The sequence below is a fragment of the Pocillopora verrucosa genome, chromosome 12, assembly GCF_036669915.1.
Source record: "Pocillopora verrucosa isolate sample1 chromosome 12, ASM3666991v2, whole genome shotgun sequence".
In the NCBI taxonomy this organism is placed as follows: Eukaryota; Metazoa; Cnidaria; class Anthozoa; order Scleractinia; family Pocilloporidae; genus Pocillopora; species Pocillopora verrucosa.
The window spans coordinates 8667162-8684467 of NC_089323.1; the positions used below are offsets into that span (position 1 = coordinate 8667162).

Here is a 17306-nt window from a genome sequence, read left to right on the forward strand (position 1 = left end):
GTTCTTGAGGAACACACCCAATCAAAGATTGACTAATCTCTTCACGGGATCGTCTTGAGGTGGTATTCATACATTACAACGAAGACGAGTTAATATAAAACGCGTCTTTTAAATTATTACAAGCAGCCATTGACAAACGGCTCACGTGTAACGGTAGGTGGGCCGAGGTTGTGTCTGGACGTGAGAGGCCATTCAGAGAAGCGCTGACTGGCACCGGTTAAAAACAAAGGAAACACCATAATACATTCTACATGACAAAACTATCACTTCTCATCACCAAGAAAGCTTTTATCGATGATCTTCGATGCAGCGCAAAGTACACCTCAATAACAAGACTGTCGTCAACACTTAAGGGTAAGTCAACTGCGATTCCCTGACACACTTTTGCTGGAACGCGTCTTTTGCTATTTACGTTTGGCTTGGTGCTCGATTATTTTTTCGTTTAGCTACAGTTTCCGTACTCAATAAAAAACTGAGTTTAAATCTATCAGAAGTTGAAGGAGACTGCGGAAGATCGAGATTAAATAAGTTCGCTCTAAATGAAATAAACACCAGGATTTAGAAGTGGACATTCCACGAGGTGGCTCTCCTTCTCCACTGTTTCCAGGTCGAGTGGGAATTTAGAGTGTTGGTTTTTGTGGAGGGAGGAACTGGAGTACCCTGAGAAAAACCCGACGAAAATAACAGAACCACGTACTAGTGAAAACAATAATTTATTCTTACTCCCAGAATTGACCCTTGTTTTTTACTTGATCTAACAAGTACCACACAGTCAGGATCTTCCATTACAAAAGATAGCGATAAAAGCCTGACGAAGTAGAGTAATAACTGTTCAAGACGATTCAAAATATCAAAAATTTTCAAAGCAGACGAAATTGATCAAAATTAAACTACCAGAAACATTGACATCTTCCTAACTAACGCAAGCCTTGAATATCTATATCAACCTAGACTACAATTTGGGTCAATTTTTCTTCCCCACCCCTGGTTAAGTCTGACAAACAAAAGTCGACAACAAGGGAAACTTATAAAAGTAAAAATTAAAGAGACGAAGAGTATGCTTGATAATCAAGTATTGCCATTTCACAATTTGGGGCAGAAAGAAGGCAAATAAAAAAACGACAAATAGAACATTTAACTTTAAGTACCCTTTGTTCATGTCTAAAAATTTTAAGCTAAATGTAGTTATAGACAAGAAAATACCTATCAAAAATTTTTTTCTTACATAATTATAAATGCCCTGTTCGACGCAGAGCGTGAGGATCAATAATTTAAAATGACACACTGCTATTTACGATCCTGAAAAAAAATAATTTTACGAATTACCTTTCGGAACTAAATTCGACAGGAATGCAGCACGCAAACGTTAAAATTAGAAAAGTGTCTTTTGAACCTAAGCTATTGATACTTTCGCACTGTTTACCCTTTAACCCTTTAACACCCGAGATCTCATGAGCAATTCTCCCTACTGTCTAACATAAAATATTTATGATTTCAATTTAGAGAATTTAGTATTGGATCAACTTGTATTCCCCTAATTGAGTTTTCTTCTTTATTCTCCTCATTTGTTTGCTTGATTCTGTGTTGATATTGTAAGGAGAAATTCTGTCTTGGTCACTCAAGTTAAAGGGTTAAAACAAAAACGAGGACGATACAATTTCCGAGAGAAAAACATGTTGTCGGCTATACCAAGATTGCAATACAAATTGACGCTACAAGGTGGTGAACTAAAACTATTTCTTGTCAAAATAATTTTTGTTAAAAAAAATTACAGTTGTAATCCCTGTGTTTGAGGTAAATAGAGTAACACTGAAGTTTATAGGCAAGAAAAAGGACACAACTAACTAAGAACAATAACTACGATATACCTTTGGAAGATATAACTACGATATACCTTTCCCTGTGAAGTTTGCCTTTATCAAATCCTTAGCAAAGTCTGATATAAGCAAAAAGTTTTTTTTGAGAAATCTAAGAGTTATTTAGCAGCGCGCCCTTGAGGGGAAATTTAAGGTTTGTATCTAATCCAGGGTTATAAATCAAAAAGTTTCTTTTGAGAGATCTAGGAGTTATTTAGAGGTGCGCTCTTGAGAGGAAATTTAAGGGTTGTATCCAATCCAGGGTTATGAATCTGAAGAGTGTTCACATGGTAGTATTCCACCAAGTCCTTTAAAGTTGGGTAATTGGTGTAATTTGCAAAACCATATCCCCCTGGGCCTCTGTTTACTGCTATGTGTTTGACTTCACCTCCGTGCCTGAAACAAAGAACATTGATAACATCAACATTTACTTATATGAGCCATGAAGTCTTACATGGGAAGCAGAGTCAAATATTTGTTTCATTAATTCGATCAAGAATTCTCCGTAAAAGTAATCTCTCCCAATAAGATCATTCAAACAATCTACAACCGACGGCAAACTTTGACGGCTTGGGATTCCAAATTGACGGCTTGGGATTCAAGACTTCCCTTAGTTTTCTTAGTCAGTTCTGTGAGTCAGACTCCAAACAACCGGAACTTTTGCATGTTTTCGTTTTCGAAGGGAGATATGATTCTGGAGTTTTTCTTTTTACTGGTTTACAGTACGCTTTAGGAAAATAGTCTCAGCAAAGAACGCCCTCTTTCTGAGCAAGTATGCATCACTTCGCAATAGGAACGTCTGCTTGTTTCTGATGCATGAAAAGAATTGCGTAGAATGCCGCATGGAGAATGGAAATACCTCTTCAAATCGAGGACGAGGAGCAAACCACCGAAAGAAAGATTAGAACCATGTTTGTCGACTAAAACAAACGTCAAATGCAAATTTTCCGTACCTTTACCGCATTTAAACACACGGCAAAAGAAAACAAAGTGCAAGCCTTTCATTGCCTTTTGGGTACTTGCGTTAAGTTGACTTACTTAAGACCCACAGCATACTCTCCTCGCCTTCGCGCACTTTCCCTTACGAGGAAAGTACCTTCTTCTTTGTCTATTAAAAGTGATTCTGCTTCTTCCCTGAAGAGCAAAACGAAAATCAAATATATTCCTAAGTAATTCAGTGGTATTATAAACGATTGGAAGCACTCGTAATTAAAACTTTATTGACATATTTCATATCCATCCCGGTACAAAGGCTCGAAACGCAATAAAATAATGTTTGCTATAGACTGTAAGAGGTTAAGATGCGATCATCTCCTAAGGCGAAAATCAATTCCATAATAACATACTACGCTTAAAAATCGTTCAAAAGCTGTCCATACACTGTGAGTGCGAAACGTGATCTACGACCTAAGTGCAAGGCGCGTATCAAAAACAAACCCTCTTAAAACTCACGATAGAGAACTCAGCTGACCTTCATGGGAATTTTACATTATTGTTCATCTACCAGTCTCAGCGTGTACAGAGAAACACCTGCTTACAAATAACTACTACTAAGTACCTTTAAATTTCAACCATAAGGCGTACCGGTATTGTCTGCCAAATTTACTGGTAAAAGTAAAACAACTATCGACTGAAACACATTAGCGACACAAGAAGTCCCATGGGCAGCTTTTAAATCAGTGAACTCTTCATACCTGGTTAGAGTTCCATGTAACCATTGTTCTTCAGAAATGTCTACTTGAGGCCTAAAAACCAAAACAGTAACGATTTATAATCAATTATTGTTTCTCTCAGTCCAAGGTTATGAGGGAAAAGTCACATTTTATTACCTAATTCGTTCCCAGTTTTTGGAAACTCAAGCAGATTATTCTTTCCAAAATGATTTCCCATTCGAACTCAGTGCGAACTCAATGCCACTGACATAAATGATTAAATAGGTTTACCGGTCACAAGCCAAGTTTGAGAAAAATGGAAAATATTCATACAGAAAACATCATCTAAAGCCGTGCTGTCAGGTAACTCAAGCTGAGTATTATTCTCACATTCCTCCAAACCATACAATCTACGCAACTGACAACGAGATATGATTGTACTCAGAATACTGACTAATAAACTGGTTTGTCAGCAGTTGAAACCTAATTAATAAAACCTAGCTTTCACACGTCAAGAAAATCCCCGATGATCGGCATTTTCACTATTTTCCAGTCCCAGATTTTTCCGACAAATGAAAATTCGAAATCGTTGAGATTCGGCGAAAAATCGGGAACCTTTATATCATTTCCGATGCGTCCTAGAATTCGGCGTTATCCACGATATATGAAAACTTCAATTTTCATTGAATTTTTTTGATAGCTCGCCACCAGTCCCCTAGTTGCTTAGCTACAGAACCCCGAGCCACTAATAAAATTGCATGCAGAAGAATCTAAGACAGACGTCTGTCGATATATCGGCAAAATTTACGACGTCCGGGAAACAATGAAATCGTCGATCGTCTGGAATTTCCCCAACAAATGAAAACCAGGCTTACTCTGATCCTCCTATAGCTGCAGGTAAAAACTGACCGTTGCTATGACACCCGACCCTAATTTAGTGCATTAAGTATCAAACAAAAAAACGTCAATCATAACTAACATATCGTAAATGTCTTCTTCAGGGTTGCCATTTGCCAGTCCACTGTTTAGAGAATAAAAATCGTGTCAGGCAAAATTCTGCCATGTTAACTATGCACGTTTAAGCAGGAACATACAGAAAACCGCCCAAAACGTGACACAACAGAGGAGAGGAGGGAAAGGAGGGAGAAAGGGAAGAAGGGAGGAAGAGAAGGAGGGAGGAAGAGAAGGAGGGAGGAAGGGAAGGAGGGAGAAAGGGAAGAAGGGAGGAAGAGAAGGAGGGAGGAAGAGAAGGAGGGAGGAAGGGAAGGAGGGAGGAAGGGAAGAAGGGAGGAAGGGAAGAAGGGAGGTAGGGAAGAAGGGAGGAAGAGGAGGGAGGAAGAGAAGGAGGGAGAAAGGGAAGAACGGAGGAAGAGAAGGAGGGAGGAAGAGAAGGAGGGAGGAAGGGAAGGAGGGAGAAAGGGAAGAAGGGAGGAAGAGAAGGAGGGAGGAAGAGAAGGAGGGTGGAAGGGAAGGAGGGAGAAAGGGAAGAAGGGAGGAAGAGAAGAAGGGAGGAAGAGAAGAAGGGAGGAACGGGAGGGAGGAAGGGAAGGAGGGAGGGATGGAAGGAGGGAGGAAGAGAAGGAGGGAGTAAAGGAAGGAGGGAGGAAAGGAAGGAGAGAGGAAGAGAAGGAGGGAGAAAGGGAAGGAGGGAGTAAAGGAAGGAGGGAGGAAGGGAAGGAGGGAGAAAGGGAAGGAGAGAGTAAAGGAAGGAGGGAGGAAAGGAAGGAGAGAGGAAGAGAAAAGGAAGAGAAGGAGGGAGGAAGGGAAGGAGAGGGGAAAAATAAAAAATGAAAAATAAACTGAAATTTTGATCAAACAAACTTAAGTACTTACCTCCTCTCACTTCCTCTATGAGGAGAAAATAGAAATAATATGAAGTTAAGTAACACAAATACTGGATAATCTTAGTTTGTTTTATGTTCAGTTAGTCTCTCCTGGTGTTTCTTCTTATTACTATTGTCTTAAAATATTACTATGAAGTGCTAGCAAATAGCAGAGTGATTTGTATATATATATAGATGAGTCTCTTCAGGAAGTGAGAGCAGAAGAGCAATAACAAAAATGAATCTGATTGAACAAAAGCTTTACTCACTCTTCGCCAATCGCTAGTTTCAACCTCTCCACATCCATTTTCCATTCAGTTGTGAGGACACTACAAATGAAATATCTTTGAGTCACGCTACCGCTTAACGATAGGAAGTCTAAAAATAACACTTAAAAAAAAAAGAGGAAAGGGATGATGTTCAACTTACAAGTAGTATTGTTGCTTGCTTCTCTGAAGCTTGATGATGTCTGGCTTGATGCCATTCATGCGCTTGTTCAGAACGCGTGTTTTTTCGGTAATGTTTGTAAGTTCCTTTTCGAGTGTGATCACAATTCCCCTTGCTTCAAGCTTCTTATGCTTTAATAAATCAAAGTTCTGGCGAAGTCTGAAAAGAAAAGTAACTGTGAATCGCAATCGACCAAGAAGTCGAAGATTGAGCCAAGTCGAAAGTAGCTTCGGTGTAAGGGTATGTCATCACAGTTTTTAACCTCCGTTACTTAAACTACATACACACACTGTTTACTCACATTGCCCTATTTTGTGGCGGAGCTTCCTTATGGTAAGACTCGTGAAGTACCATTTGATCCTCGATCATCTTCATGATTTCACGTTGCGCATCAAGTTCTTCATGATAGTCGGTAATTTTCTGTAAATAAGATGAGCCAACGAATAAGTTAAGAGAAACACCCCTGACTGTAGGCGATGTTCTTCCATAATATCAAATTAAACTATTTCAAAAATGATTTGACAAACTTCCGAATTTATGGCCGCATCCTTCGACTGGTTACGTGGTCAATACACTCTGAATACCACCACCCACACATGGATGTCATCGAATTTTAAACCCTCCATGCATTATCAACAAAGATTTTGGTTTGCGGAAAGTTTGTACCATCCACATAATCGTTTTCACATGTCCAAAGTTTTCTTTGGCGATTCAAACCATGTTGTGCTACCAGTCGTAATATAACTCATGCTCGCGCGCTTTTATCACTCGCAGAGTTCAAAGCGCCTCCTTGATCGATAAGCGAAAATGTTGACTACCATGAAGAAAAAAAAAAAAAAAAGAAGGAGCGAGATGGCCCGGTGTTTTAGCGTAGGTTGAGTTGTCAGCCCACTCCTTCGCCTATGCTCTCCTCAGGGGATTGGGGAAGGAGATGGCTGACACTTCTAGATGAAAATCGCATGGCATCAAGATGAATGCGAGTGGAACATCGATTTGCAAGACTAAATTCGCGCGAAAAAAAAAAACAGTAGAGTTGGGATGCATTCTCCCTCAAAGGAAACTATAATTCCTGACCTGTTCTAGCTCAACACATTCATTATGTATCTTTTCGTAGTTGTCTGATTTTTCCATATATTCCTCGTGCGCTCTTCTCAGTTTTTGTATATAAATATTATTATCCTTGAGAGAGCCTTCGTCATCTTCATCCTGAGGAAATGTAACAAATATCACCCCTCTACAGTAAGAAAAAGAATTCACAAACTAGAAGCTTTACTATCTAAGTTAGACCACTAACATAGAGATGTGATTGGATAGCAACTTCTCCTTAAACAGTGCAGCTCGAAGATAGGGGGGACATCGCAGCCTACATGTTGTACCATGCGCTTGTCCAGTACGCGTACGCGTCTGTTGACAGACTAGTCTAAAAACGCGTTTAGACGTATCGTATATGCCGCTGTTATTCATCACCATACTTTGCTTTGTATGCTACTGTTTTCAATGCACAAAAAAGGTAGATGATTTTGTCAGAGCGCCGGTTCGTAAGTACGAAATTCGCCAAACAATTTTGAAAACGTCCATAAAAATTATCGTATGTAAATTGTTTAATGGAAAAGTGGGTTAATTTGGAATCTGTTATTCTTTTCTCAACAGTTAACAAAGAAAAAGTTTGTAAGCGTTGATCACTTGCTGGAAGAGTACAGTGGGCATTTTGACCGACAGACTCACTTGCTTCTCCGCAAATGACAAACTTCGATGAAAAGTGACACCAATAGACAATCCAGCAAATGGGCGAAAAGCATAGTCACAGCAAATTTCAAACAGATTAGTATACTAGAAGTCCCTATGAGATCAAGGAGTATGACTGATTTTCACTACACGCGTTTTCTCCATTCGTGCATTTTCATTTATAGAGAACATCTCTTCAAAAAAGGTAAAGAACATTAAATTAACCACAGTTAACCCTGAGTTACATGTACCTCGTATTTCTGGAGAGGTGTTTCGAGTTTGATATCGAGTTTCGGATTGTAAGAAGCCAATGATCTTGTCTTGTAATAATTGATGAGTTCAACCACAGACGAAAATGTAAGCGGCTCTGAGAAGCCATAAAAGCCATCTTTAAACAGGATACGAATCAGTTTGTTCATTCCTCCTTTCCTAAAATTAGAAAAAAAAACAAGGCGGTTAACCACTATCCGTAGATTCACTCCTGAGGTGATAAGAGATCTTAACCCTTAACCCTTTAAGCCCCACTAGTGACCTAGACAGAATTTCTCCTTACACTATCCGTACGATATCAAGAGTATTGTAAATGGAGGGAACTATATTCAAATTGAGCAAAATTCAATCGTCAAACCTCTCGCTAAATCAACCATACTGAAATCAATATATAACATAAATCACATGCCCAGAAATTTTTATTAGCCAACACAGCGATATATAAATTAATCCTTTTTGAATTAATAGTACAATGGGATTGCAAAATGGTGTCAATAGAAATAATTTACTAATTAAAAACGTACCTGAGCGTCAAGGTATATTCCCCAGGAGCCCGCCGCGAGTCACGGACAATAAATGTTCCATCTTCTTGGTCTTTTAACCTTTCACTGACAGTTTCCCTGAATTCAAAGAAATACAACGCAATTACCTTGTAGACCTCACTGAACAAATTGTTAACATCACTGAGGAAAATTGAAAATCTCACCTGTCTGTGTGTCCCCAGTACCAGGGACAGTCCTGAAGTTTTTCTTCTGAGCTGTGAGTAGGAGTTGTCAGCGACGATGGTCTGGGTGGTCTAGGTGGCACTGGAAACAAAAAATTACAAGATTGATGACATAAAGTAATATAATAATTTTTTGTCACTGATGACATGGACAACAAGGAGGATCCAAAACTGTTCATGATAATAATGACACAGCCCTAATAACCTTTAATTTTCCCATGTTTAACACTATCACTATCTCCAAAAAGTGGAAGGCCAGACAAGTGTGATAAAACACTAATAATTATTATAAATACCTTTTATTGACTTTGTACTGTACATAGATGAAAGGAAAGGAAGAGGCACTCTCCCCCTAGGGAGGAGGGGGAGGGGGTGCTAACTTTAAATCCTGATCAGTGGGACAGGTTTTGACTTGACAGGACCACTCATTTGAAGGGAGGGGTTCATTTCATGATTTGAAGTATCGCAAAGATTAAATGCCAATAATAATCATTTTCATGCACCTGGTGGTGTATTTTCCTTTGTCCATTCTCCATTGCTAATAAGGAAGTCAATAATGCTTACTGCTGTATCATGGTTTGCAACCATTGCCCTGTGTAACCAACATTTATATCATGAGAGCCATTCATTAAAAATTTATTGGAATTTTATGAAATGTCAAATAATAATCACTTTAAATCTACACAGAGAGTATATTTGTCATTTGTATGAAATTCCAGCATATTGAACCAATATACACATTTTGTTCATTTTTTTCAGTTTATCAACATCTACAAGAAACATTGCAGTATTATATTGGGTTGCAAATTTCAGCAATGGACTGATTTTTTACTATAAACTCTTAACCCTTTAACTCCCAAGATCTCATTTGTAATTCTCCTTAATGTCTACCATATAGTTCTTCTGATGTTAGTTTGGAGAATTTGGTATTGGATCAACTTATAATCCTCTAATTAAGATTTTTCTTTACTCTCATCACTTGTCTTCTTGATCTTGTATTGATATTGTAGGGAAAAATTCTCTCTTGATCACTCATGGGAGTTAAAGGATTAAAGTTGTTCACTTTTTGGATAAATTTTTTTCCACCAGCCAAGTACTCAAAAACAAACAAACTGCTTGTCAGGCTTAAATTGTGACCAAGTGGTTGTGTCTTCTCATAAAAAAAATTTCTTGCCAGACATTTAAAAACCCACAAGGTTAAAAAGATGTCATAACATTTCCGAGTGTTGGCTTTGGCACAATCATAATCAGTACAACTTACGTAATATGCTGTGGGTTTGGCCTCAACAAAATAGGAGCAAATAATGATGAAAGCTTTCTTGATGACATGTCATTCCACTCTACACTTTGGCTAACCCTAAAAGGACAGCCAATTAATTCATTTATGTGACTAATTAAGTCTGCTGTGATAATTATCATTGTTATTATACTTAATTAACCTAATTTTATGTACTTCACAGCCAACAAAAAATGTTTTGGGCGAAAGAAAAATTGCTAACTGAAGTCAAAAGTGTGGAACATTTAGAAGACACTGAGTCTCACATTGAATACCAACTACTTCCAAAAGGCCATTTACAGTTGTGTACTTAGTTGCCAAGCCTTTGATTTGGAGTGAGGCTGAAGTTGACCATGTTGTCATAGAGACCAGTATCTAGTTAAAAAGTCATTTACATTCGAAAAACAGCAAGGTTTGTATCATAACAAGGTCACCCCTTGCCTCACTCTTAGTCAAAGGCTTGGCAACTAAGCAGACAACTGTAAAATGGACTATTTTATAACTGGATCCCTCCAGATACCAAATGCATTAGAGACCTGATTGGGTTATCTATGGGTTAAAGGGAGTTAACATGAGGTTCAACCAGTAGTTATTTGCATGATCATGGGTAATAAAAGGGTAATGTGGTAGGTTAGTTGTTCATGCCTTCCACACTGATTTGAGATCTGGTCAGGTCATTGTATTGCATTTTTTGGGCAAGACACTTTAGTCTCATGGTGCCTCTCTCCAATCAGGAGAATAACTGGGAACCACCAAAGATACATCTGTGGCATTTAGAGTAAACTATGATGGACTAGCATGCCTTCTAGAGAGGGGTGGGGAAGAGATGATAAATGATAACTTGAAATATTCCTGGTTAGTTTATGCTACAGAAACTGCAAAAAGCATACGCAGAGTAGGGCAGTTGGCTCTTAAGCAGACTTAGTAAGTTCAGCAGCATTCTTACTTGTAAAGATGTCTCAATAAGTACATGAGAAGAGATTTGTTTTCTGGAGGAAGACTCTCAATTAGGTCCATGAAGAGTTTTCCAAGGGCATCTCGATTCTCATCTTAAAAGAAAAACAGACCAGAGAATATACCATGCAATTAAAAGTGTAGTGAACTCAACAAAAATTATCTTGCTGATCAAAATAGACAAGTGCAGATCTTGTCAAGGGGTTGCATATTGTTTTTTCTTCCATTAACTTTGGATTTAACCTCACACTGACAGAGCAAACTTCAGAAAATTCATGCTTGTAACCCAGGGCAGTAGCTAGCAAGATGAAACAATTGCCCCACCTGGTTTTGGCTGATTGACTTTTCTGAAGAAAAATGCCACGGGAAATGCTTAAAAGAGCCTTTTGAGCATCTAGATTTCAAATTTTTCTGGGGAGGCATGCCCCCAGCAGCTCATACCTTCAGAATTCAAAACTTGCCTCGTCTTGTTCTGAAGTCTGGCTACAACCCTGAGTAAACTCAATAATTTATTCTCTACTTCTAGGAACAGGTCTTTTAATCATATTTGGGATCTTGCTAAGGTCATAAGTAAAAGCTCTCTAAAATTGTTAGGTTGTAACTGTATGTTTCAGTTTTCTTAGTACTTCAAAAGTGACTACAAGTACATCCTTAGCAATTACTTACCTCTAAAAATTTTAATAAATGATAGATATTTCTCCTCAGTAAACACACACACTGGAAGCTCATTTAGATACATTTTCAAAACTGTAGCAACACAATGAGGATTCCTCCATTCTTCGTCATCCATGTTCACATCCTTGGCACCTGCAGCATGGTAATTTATGGGTGTGAGTTAAGCTTATTACAGTCAATTATCATAATTAATTTGTACCACAATGGCCACAAATTGAATGCCCTCTTTCTTAACATCACACAGAGCAGCACAAATAAATGTGAAATCAATAAAAACAATTTATCTTGACAAAAACATGCCAAAACAAACTCTAGCCATCCTATAAGATGTTCAATTAAGCCAGAGACCAAGACATGATTTCTCCTTTCAATAACAACACAATATTAAGTAGGCATGTGATGAGAATAAAGAAAAATATTAATTAGGGAATCATAAGTTAATCTACATTTATAACACCAAATTCTCAGAACTAAAATCATAAGAATTGTATGTCAGACAGAAAGGAGAATTACTAATGAAATCTTGGGAGTGAAAGGGATAAACCATGAACTTTTACACTGTAAGAAAGATTGAAAAAAATTAACATTTTATATGGTCTCACTTTGATTCAAAGCAGTCTTAAGAGCATTCTTTTCACTTCCTGACGGCACAATACTGTAGATTCCCATTTTCCTTATTCTGTCTCCTTTTTCAATGGCCTGAACACATTTCATGACAACAATTGGTGCTGGTCTATCAGTTGGTCGAAACTGTGCACCTAGCTCTGCTCCAAATACAGGAGCTGAAAAAGACAAAACAATTGAAAAATTAGCATCAGGAAACAGAACACAAACAGCAAACTAAAAATGAAATTTACAACAAGTTAAAAAATATGTAATATATTTCTAACTATTCTGTAACATACAGCAGGGGCGCTTTATTGATTTAACTATTTCAATATGATATCTACACTCTTCATCTATCAAAAAAGTGTAGGACCTCTTGGCTCAAACAATGAAAGATGATATAAGTAAGCCCAAACATGTCCTGCAAACTGAAAAATATTTTTTTTCCATACTTGAATGTCATACATTACTAGCTAATTAAGTAAAACTTCAGTTCCTCCTTGTAGATGCTAGAAGTAAAAAATTAGTGTAGATTATATTCCTTGTAACTCTCAAAAAGGAATGGACAAAATATAAATACAAATTACAAAATTTGTATGGAGTCTCTGTTAATCCTTTCACTCCCACAAGTGACCAAGACAGAGTTTCTCCTTACAATATCACTACAATATCAAGCAGGTAAGTGCTGAGAATAGAGAAGAATATCAGTTATGGGATTATTAGTTGATCCAATACCAAATTCTCTGAACTAACATCATACCAATTGCATAGAAGATAGTAAGGAGAATTACTAATTAGATCGTGGGAGTGAAAGGGTTAAAAGAGCCTCACATGTAAGTTGATAAACAAAAGTATCCATATCTTACCATCAGCATCATTTTCTCTTCGTATTCTAACCCTTCTCCTTGGACATACTACAACACTATCAAACATACACTTCTTGTGACATTGAAAGCCACACTCCGAGCACAAAACTCCTTGTTTGAACAATCCCCACAGACACTTGCCACACTTGTCACACCAATGCAGAGATGTGAAGTTCTGTTCTTTTGGGAGATGATTTCCCTTTGTACCTATCCATGAAATAACATTCTACCAAAATCAGCATCCATCTGATTGATAAATTACTATGACAGCAAATAACTAACATTCAAGCAATAGGACAGTAGGACAAATTATCATTCAACCAGGCAATACTGTTTAGTTACACCTAAGAACTGGCCAACAAAGAAATGTTTAACTTTACCTTCTGTTCAGATTTTTGAACCAAACATTAAAAAGAATGATTATCACAAGTATTTCCTAACATGTTTCAAGTCAAATCTCATTACTGACATCAAGACATCAAGACATTAAGACATCACAAAACATTAGAGCTGGGAATTTTGCATTACGCTCAGTGCTCTTGACATCTTTTACCCCAATCACTTGAAAAATTCAACTTTCCAATGTGTTAATTTCATTAATGAGACAAAAAATAAATGGACTGTTGCATCTGATTTACTGAAAGGGTGTTGCAAGTTTCCTCCAGCAATCAGAGAGCAAAGTACAGGAAAACTGAGGCAATCAAAGATTGCCATTCACATTCAACTGAAAGTTGCTCCATCTGAACATAAATGACATACTTAAGATAGGATTAAACTGACCTCTTTGGGCTGACTGAAAACCACTAAATACTTCTGATTTTTTCTGTGAAAAAAAAATTATTGTTAGTACTGACATGATAGAGTAGTCAAAATAACCATATTACTATATTACTTGATTGTAAAGAGATGATTATTTATCATTTATTTAATAATTAACTTTGTTATGCACCATGATATGCTGTTAAGTAGTATTCAACACCACAAAGATCACTCTCATATTCATTTATAATCCACAGTTCCAATCTATTGCCATTTTGAATTTGTACATTCATCCTTTCAGAAATGATTTCATTCCAAAGAAACCAAATTTAATAGCAGCAAGAAAGTTTGCCCCTCTTTGGCCTGAAAGAGATAAACAAGCATGTAAGAAGCTCAAATCACTTGTGATGTATATGTACTTAGTGCTATAAGTACATTGTAATATACAATTGCTCAGTTAACACTCACAGTCTCTGATTCTCCAGTGAACAATTCTTGGATAGCAAGCAGTATAGATTGCTTGTGAAAGTTATCTGAGATATTCATCTGGTTGAGTGACGTGTCCGTCAAGTGTCGCAGTTTAGTTCCTGTTATTTCATTTTCTCTGAAAACCTCAGCATAGAGGAAATGATTGGTTGCAGCAAGCCATACCAAAACATCATTAACATCCCATTCATCTGGGTTCTAAAATAAGATAAAGGTGATTATGCTACAATATTATTACTCTTCCTTTCTTCTTTTCTTCTTTTTGTGTGAAAATCTTTCATAGAAACATTATTAATTCAAACCAGAGAATTGAAAAGAACTCAGTTGAGTCTCATTGCCAATTACATCAGAAATGAAAAAACAGCAGCTTAAGTGGCTTAAAATTAGTTAACTTTGCAATTTTCCAGAACATGTTTCAAAATAGACAAAATATTTAATATAAAAATATTTAAATGTAAAAAAATGTCTTTCTTACAGAAAGTTTTGATTACTTTGCAAAGAAGAATAGATGATTATGCCATATTGAGTTCTATATCGAAATTAACCAGTAATCTGCTTTGAAACTGAGTTGTGTTCATTGACAGAGAATGTAACAGCTTAGTATTTCCCCAACTTGATAGGATTTTTAGGCCATACTGAGTGTGACCAACTAGTTGTAACTGATTTGCAAACTTTTGTTAGAGAAATCATTGCAATATCTAAACATGTAAGATAAAGCTCAGCAAAAAGTAGCATTAAAACTTTTACATAGAATGTACTTACAGCAACAAATCTGATATAATCTTCTTCTGCTTCTTCTGAGTCTTTTTTGAGAATCTTACAAGGAAACTTAGATAATTCCACTGCACATTGGGGATGCCAAGCTAAATCACATACTACAAACAATACAACATTGGAACATTACTAGTAACATTAAGTTTTGAATTGCAATATCAATATTAACATTTCTTAAGCTACTCAATTACATTCCAATACTGCTAAGTACCCATTGAGAGAAGAAGAGGGAGAATAAGAGAGAGATAAACTTAGTATTAGTAAAGAGATAGTATGTTTAAATTAACACTTTTAAGTTAAGTATTTTTAATTGCATTGTAAACAGATGGAATTTGCTTTCATATTCAGTTTGATCAGTATCTAGTATTTCAAATTCTGAGTGTAGCTTCTCAAGGAACTTCTTCAAATATCAACCAAATTGGTCCAATTATAAAAAATTCATAGTTACATAGTTGACCATTTTTCATACTAGGTATTGAAACTTTCTTTTTTTAACAACTGATCAAGTTATTCCTAACAGTATGTTACGCTTTAGGTTCAGTTAAGTGGTTGTTCTGCATATTGGTTCTTCAACTCCTTTTCATTTCTCTTTTCTTAATTAGGTTATGGTATTTTACTTAGTCAAGTGCACATAATTGTAACAAACAAATCGTAAGAAATAAATACTCAAATATTTCATTTGGATTTTAATAACTATTACATACTTGCACATCTGTATAATTGACTTCCAGCTCCCCAAATGAAGTCTTCACCTGAAAATTAAAATGCAATAACAAAAATTAATTTGGAAATGGTCAATAGTAAAGAATGAATAAACTAGTTTCCCAAAGCTGGGGCTTGTTGAATTAAATTACAATTTACTTCTGTTTTTTCCTGGTCAATTTAATCAAATAAGGGTTGAAGTACCATGCAGAAAGCTCCTTGTCTTTATATACAAACCCTAAATTTTACATACATGTGTACATTAGAAAACATTTCGAGTTGAATGACAATTACATTTGACGAAATCAAGACCATTGTTGCTAAAAGTACACTTAATGTTGTTGTTTACAAATTAACTACTCACAAACCATATTTGCACTAAGCTATCGTTTAACAAAAGAGATTAACAACCTTGTTCCGAAAAAATCCCCTTGGAATTTATTCCACTGGAAAATTGATATTTTCATTGTGGATTTGACTCTTAACATGTATGCTACTCACATTGACAACACCACACAGGTTTCAAAGCAGACGTCTCAGTCAGTGAATGGTCACCAGTTTGATCTGTAAGGTACAGCAATGGTTTTTCAACTTTTTTTTTTTGGTTACTTATGAAAAAACCATGCTCATGAGAAACAAGAGGCCAGAAAGGCTTAGAAATTTAGATGCAATGCAACAGAGTGGCTCAGAGCTGCATTTCAAACCGGTGATAAGTTGACTTCTAGTGCCTGGTCCTTACAAAGAGTTTACGGGAACTACCAGCTTCAGGTATTTATATATTTTGGAGCATGCATAGTTTCTGCTCAAAACAAGGAAATCGGCAAATGAATTATGATACATAAACAAACATTTATTGTAAGTTTTATGAAATATTAATGTAAATTATCTACTATCATTTTGTATTAAAAACCGATAAGTTCACCCCTAATTGATGCAACGTCATTATATATAGGGAAAGCCGAAATAATAGTAAAATAAATTAATACATCTCCTCGATATCCGCGAAAAAGATCACTTTGTAAGGAAGCTTTGATTTGCAATGATGCCTAACAGTTATGGTCCAGCTAAGATGCAATTCAGAGCTGAAAAAAAGCACCAATTTCTTATCGAGTGGGGTTACAAACACCACTATGATTTAAGCTACTATAATGAAAACGAAATAGTCAAACACTGTTGAAATAAATACACAAACAAGTTCCTGACTAACCGTTTGAATCAGTGCGTGTACTGTTATTTCCTCCCGCGTTCCGTCGTGCAGGTCGCGGTGGTCTTGGAGGTGGTGTTGGAGGCTTCTCCTCCTGAGGAAGTTCTTCAACGTCGCCGATATATTCCACATACGTAGCAGGGAACTCACCAACTTCTTTAGTGCGTGTGTTTTCGCCAGTAAGCCAGCCAGTTGGGTCGGACACAGGCTTTGCGACTACCATAATATCACCCTCTCTGATGGCTATGTCTCGCTCATCGCGAGGCTGATAAGAATAAATTACTCGAAACTGGGCCCAACCTGAATCCATGGTCAGAAGTCTTAAAAATACAGACAACTCTTCGATTTCACCCCATTATTTCAGCAGGAAGGAACTCTAAGACCATACTTCAGATCGCTAACCTTCGTTAGGAGAGCAGTTCACTACTCCGTGACGTCACGGTCGTTGACAGCCTCAGCTCTCGATCAAGTGAGCCAGTGGATAGTTTGAAAAAGTGTACGCGCACG

At 36.9% G+C, this 17306-nt stretch overlaps 1 protein-coding gene across 1 annotated transcript; it reads right to left on the bottom strand.

Annotated features, from left to right (window-relative positions):
* Nucleotides 1-697: 697 nt before the first annotated feature.
* Nucleotides 698-17228, bottom strand: LOC131774290 (phosphatidylinositol 3-kinase regulatory subunit alpha). Its single transcript, XM_059090294.2, has 24 exons — nucleotides 16803-17228; nucleotides 16097-16159; nucleotides 15598-15645; nucleotides 14882-14994; nucleotides 14102-14317; nucleotides 13655-13697; nucleotides 12875-13081; nucleotides 12005-12184; nucleotides 11394-11534; nucleotides 10720-10822; nucleotides 9759-9854; nucleotides 9001-9089; nucleotides 8480-8579; nucleotides 8298-8393; nucleotides 7755-7932; nucleotides 6853-6984; nucleotides 6080-6198; nucleotides 5761-5937; nucleotides 5601-5660; nucleotides 5342-5356; nucleotides 4488-4529; nucleotides 3551-3601; nucleotides 2895-2990; nucleotides 698-2252 (listed from the first exon to the last, which is right to left on the bottom strand). Exons 1-24 carry the CDS (start codon nucleotides 17107-17109, stop codon nucleotides 2060-2062), a joined length of 2865 nt encoding a protein of 954 aa, XP_058946277.1. The 5' UTR covers nucleotides 17110-17228; the 3' UTR covers nucleotides 698-2059.
* Between the last annotated feature and the right edge of the window lie 78 nt (nucleotides 17229-17306).

What these genes read in the sequence shown, in the direction of transcription:
- LOC131774290 (XM_059090294.2), bottom strand. Translation starts at nt 17,109, where the DNA reads ATGGATTCAGGTTGGGCCCAGTTTCGAGTAATTTATTCTTATCAGCCT. An exon ending in TCAATTATACAGATGTGCAA is followed by an intron (nt 14,995 to 15,597) that starts GTATGTAATAGT and finishes TATTGTTTGTAG; the next exon opens with TATGTGATTTAGCTTGGCAT. An exon ending in TAAGACTGCTTTGAATCAAA is followed by an intron (nt 11,535 to 12,004) that starts GTGAGACCATAT and finishes ACCATGCTGCAG; the next exon opens with GTGCCAAGGATGTGAACATG.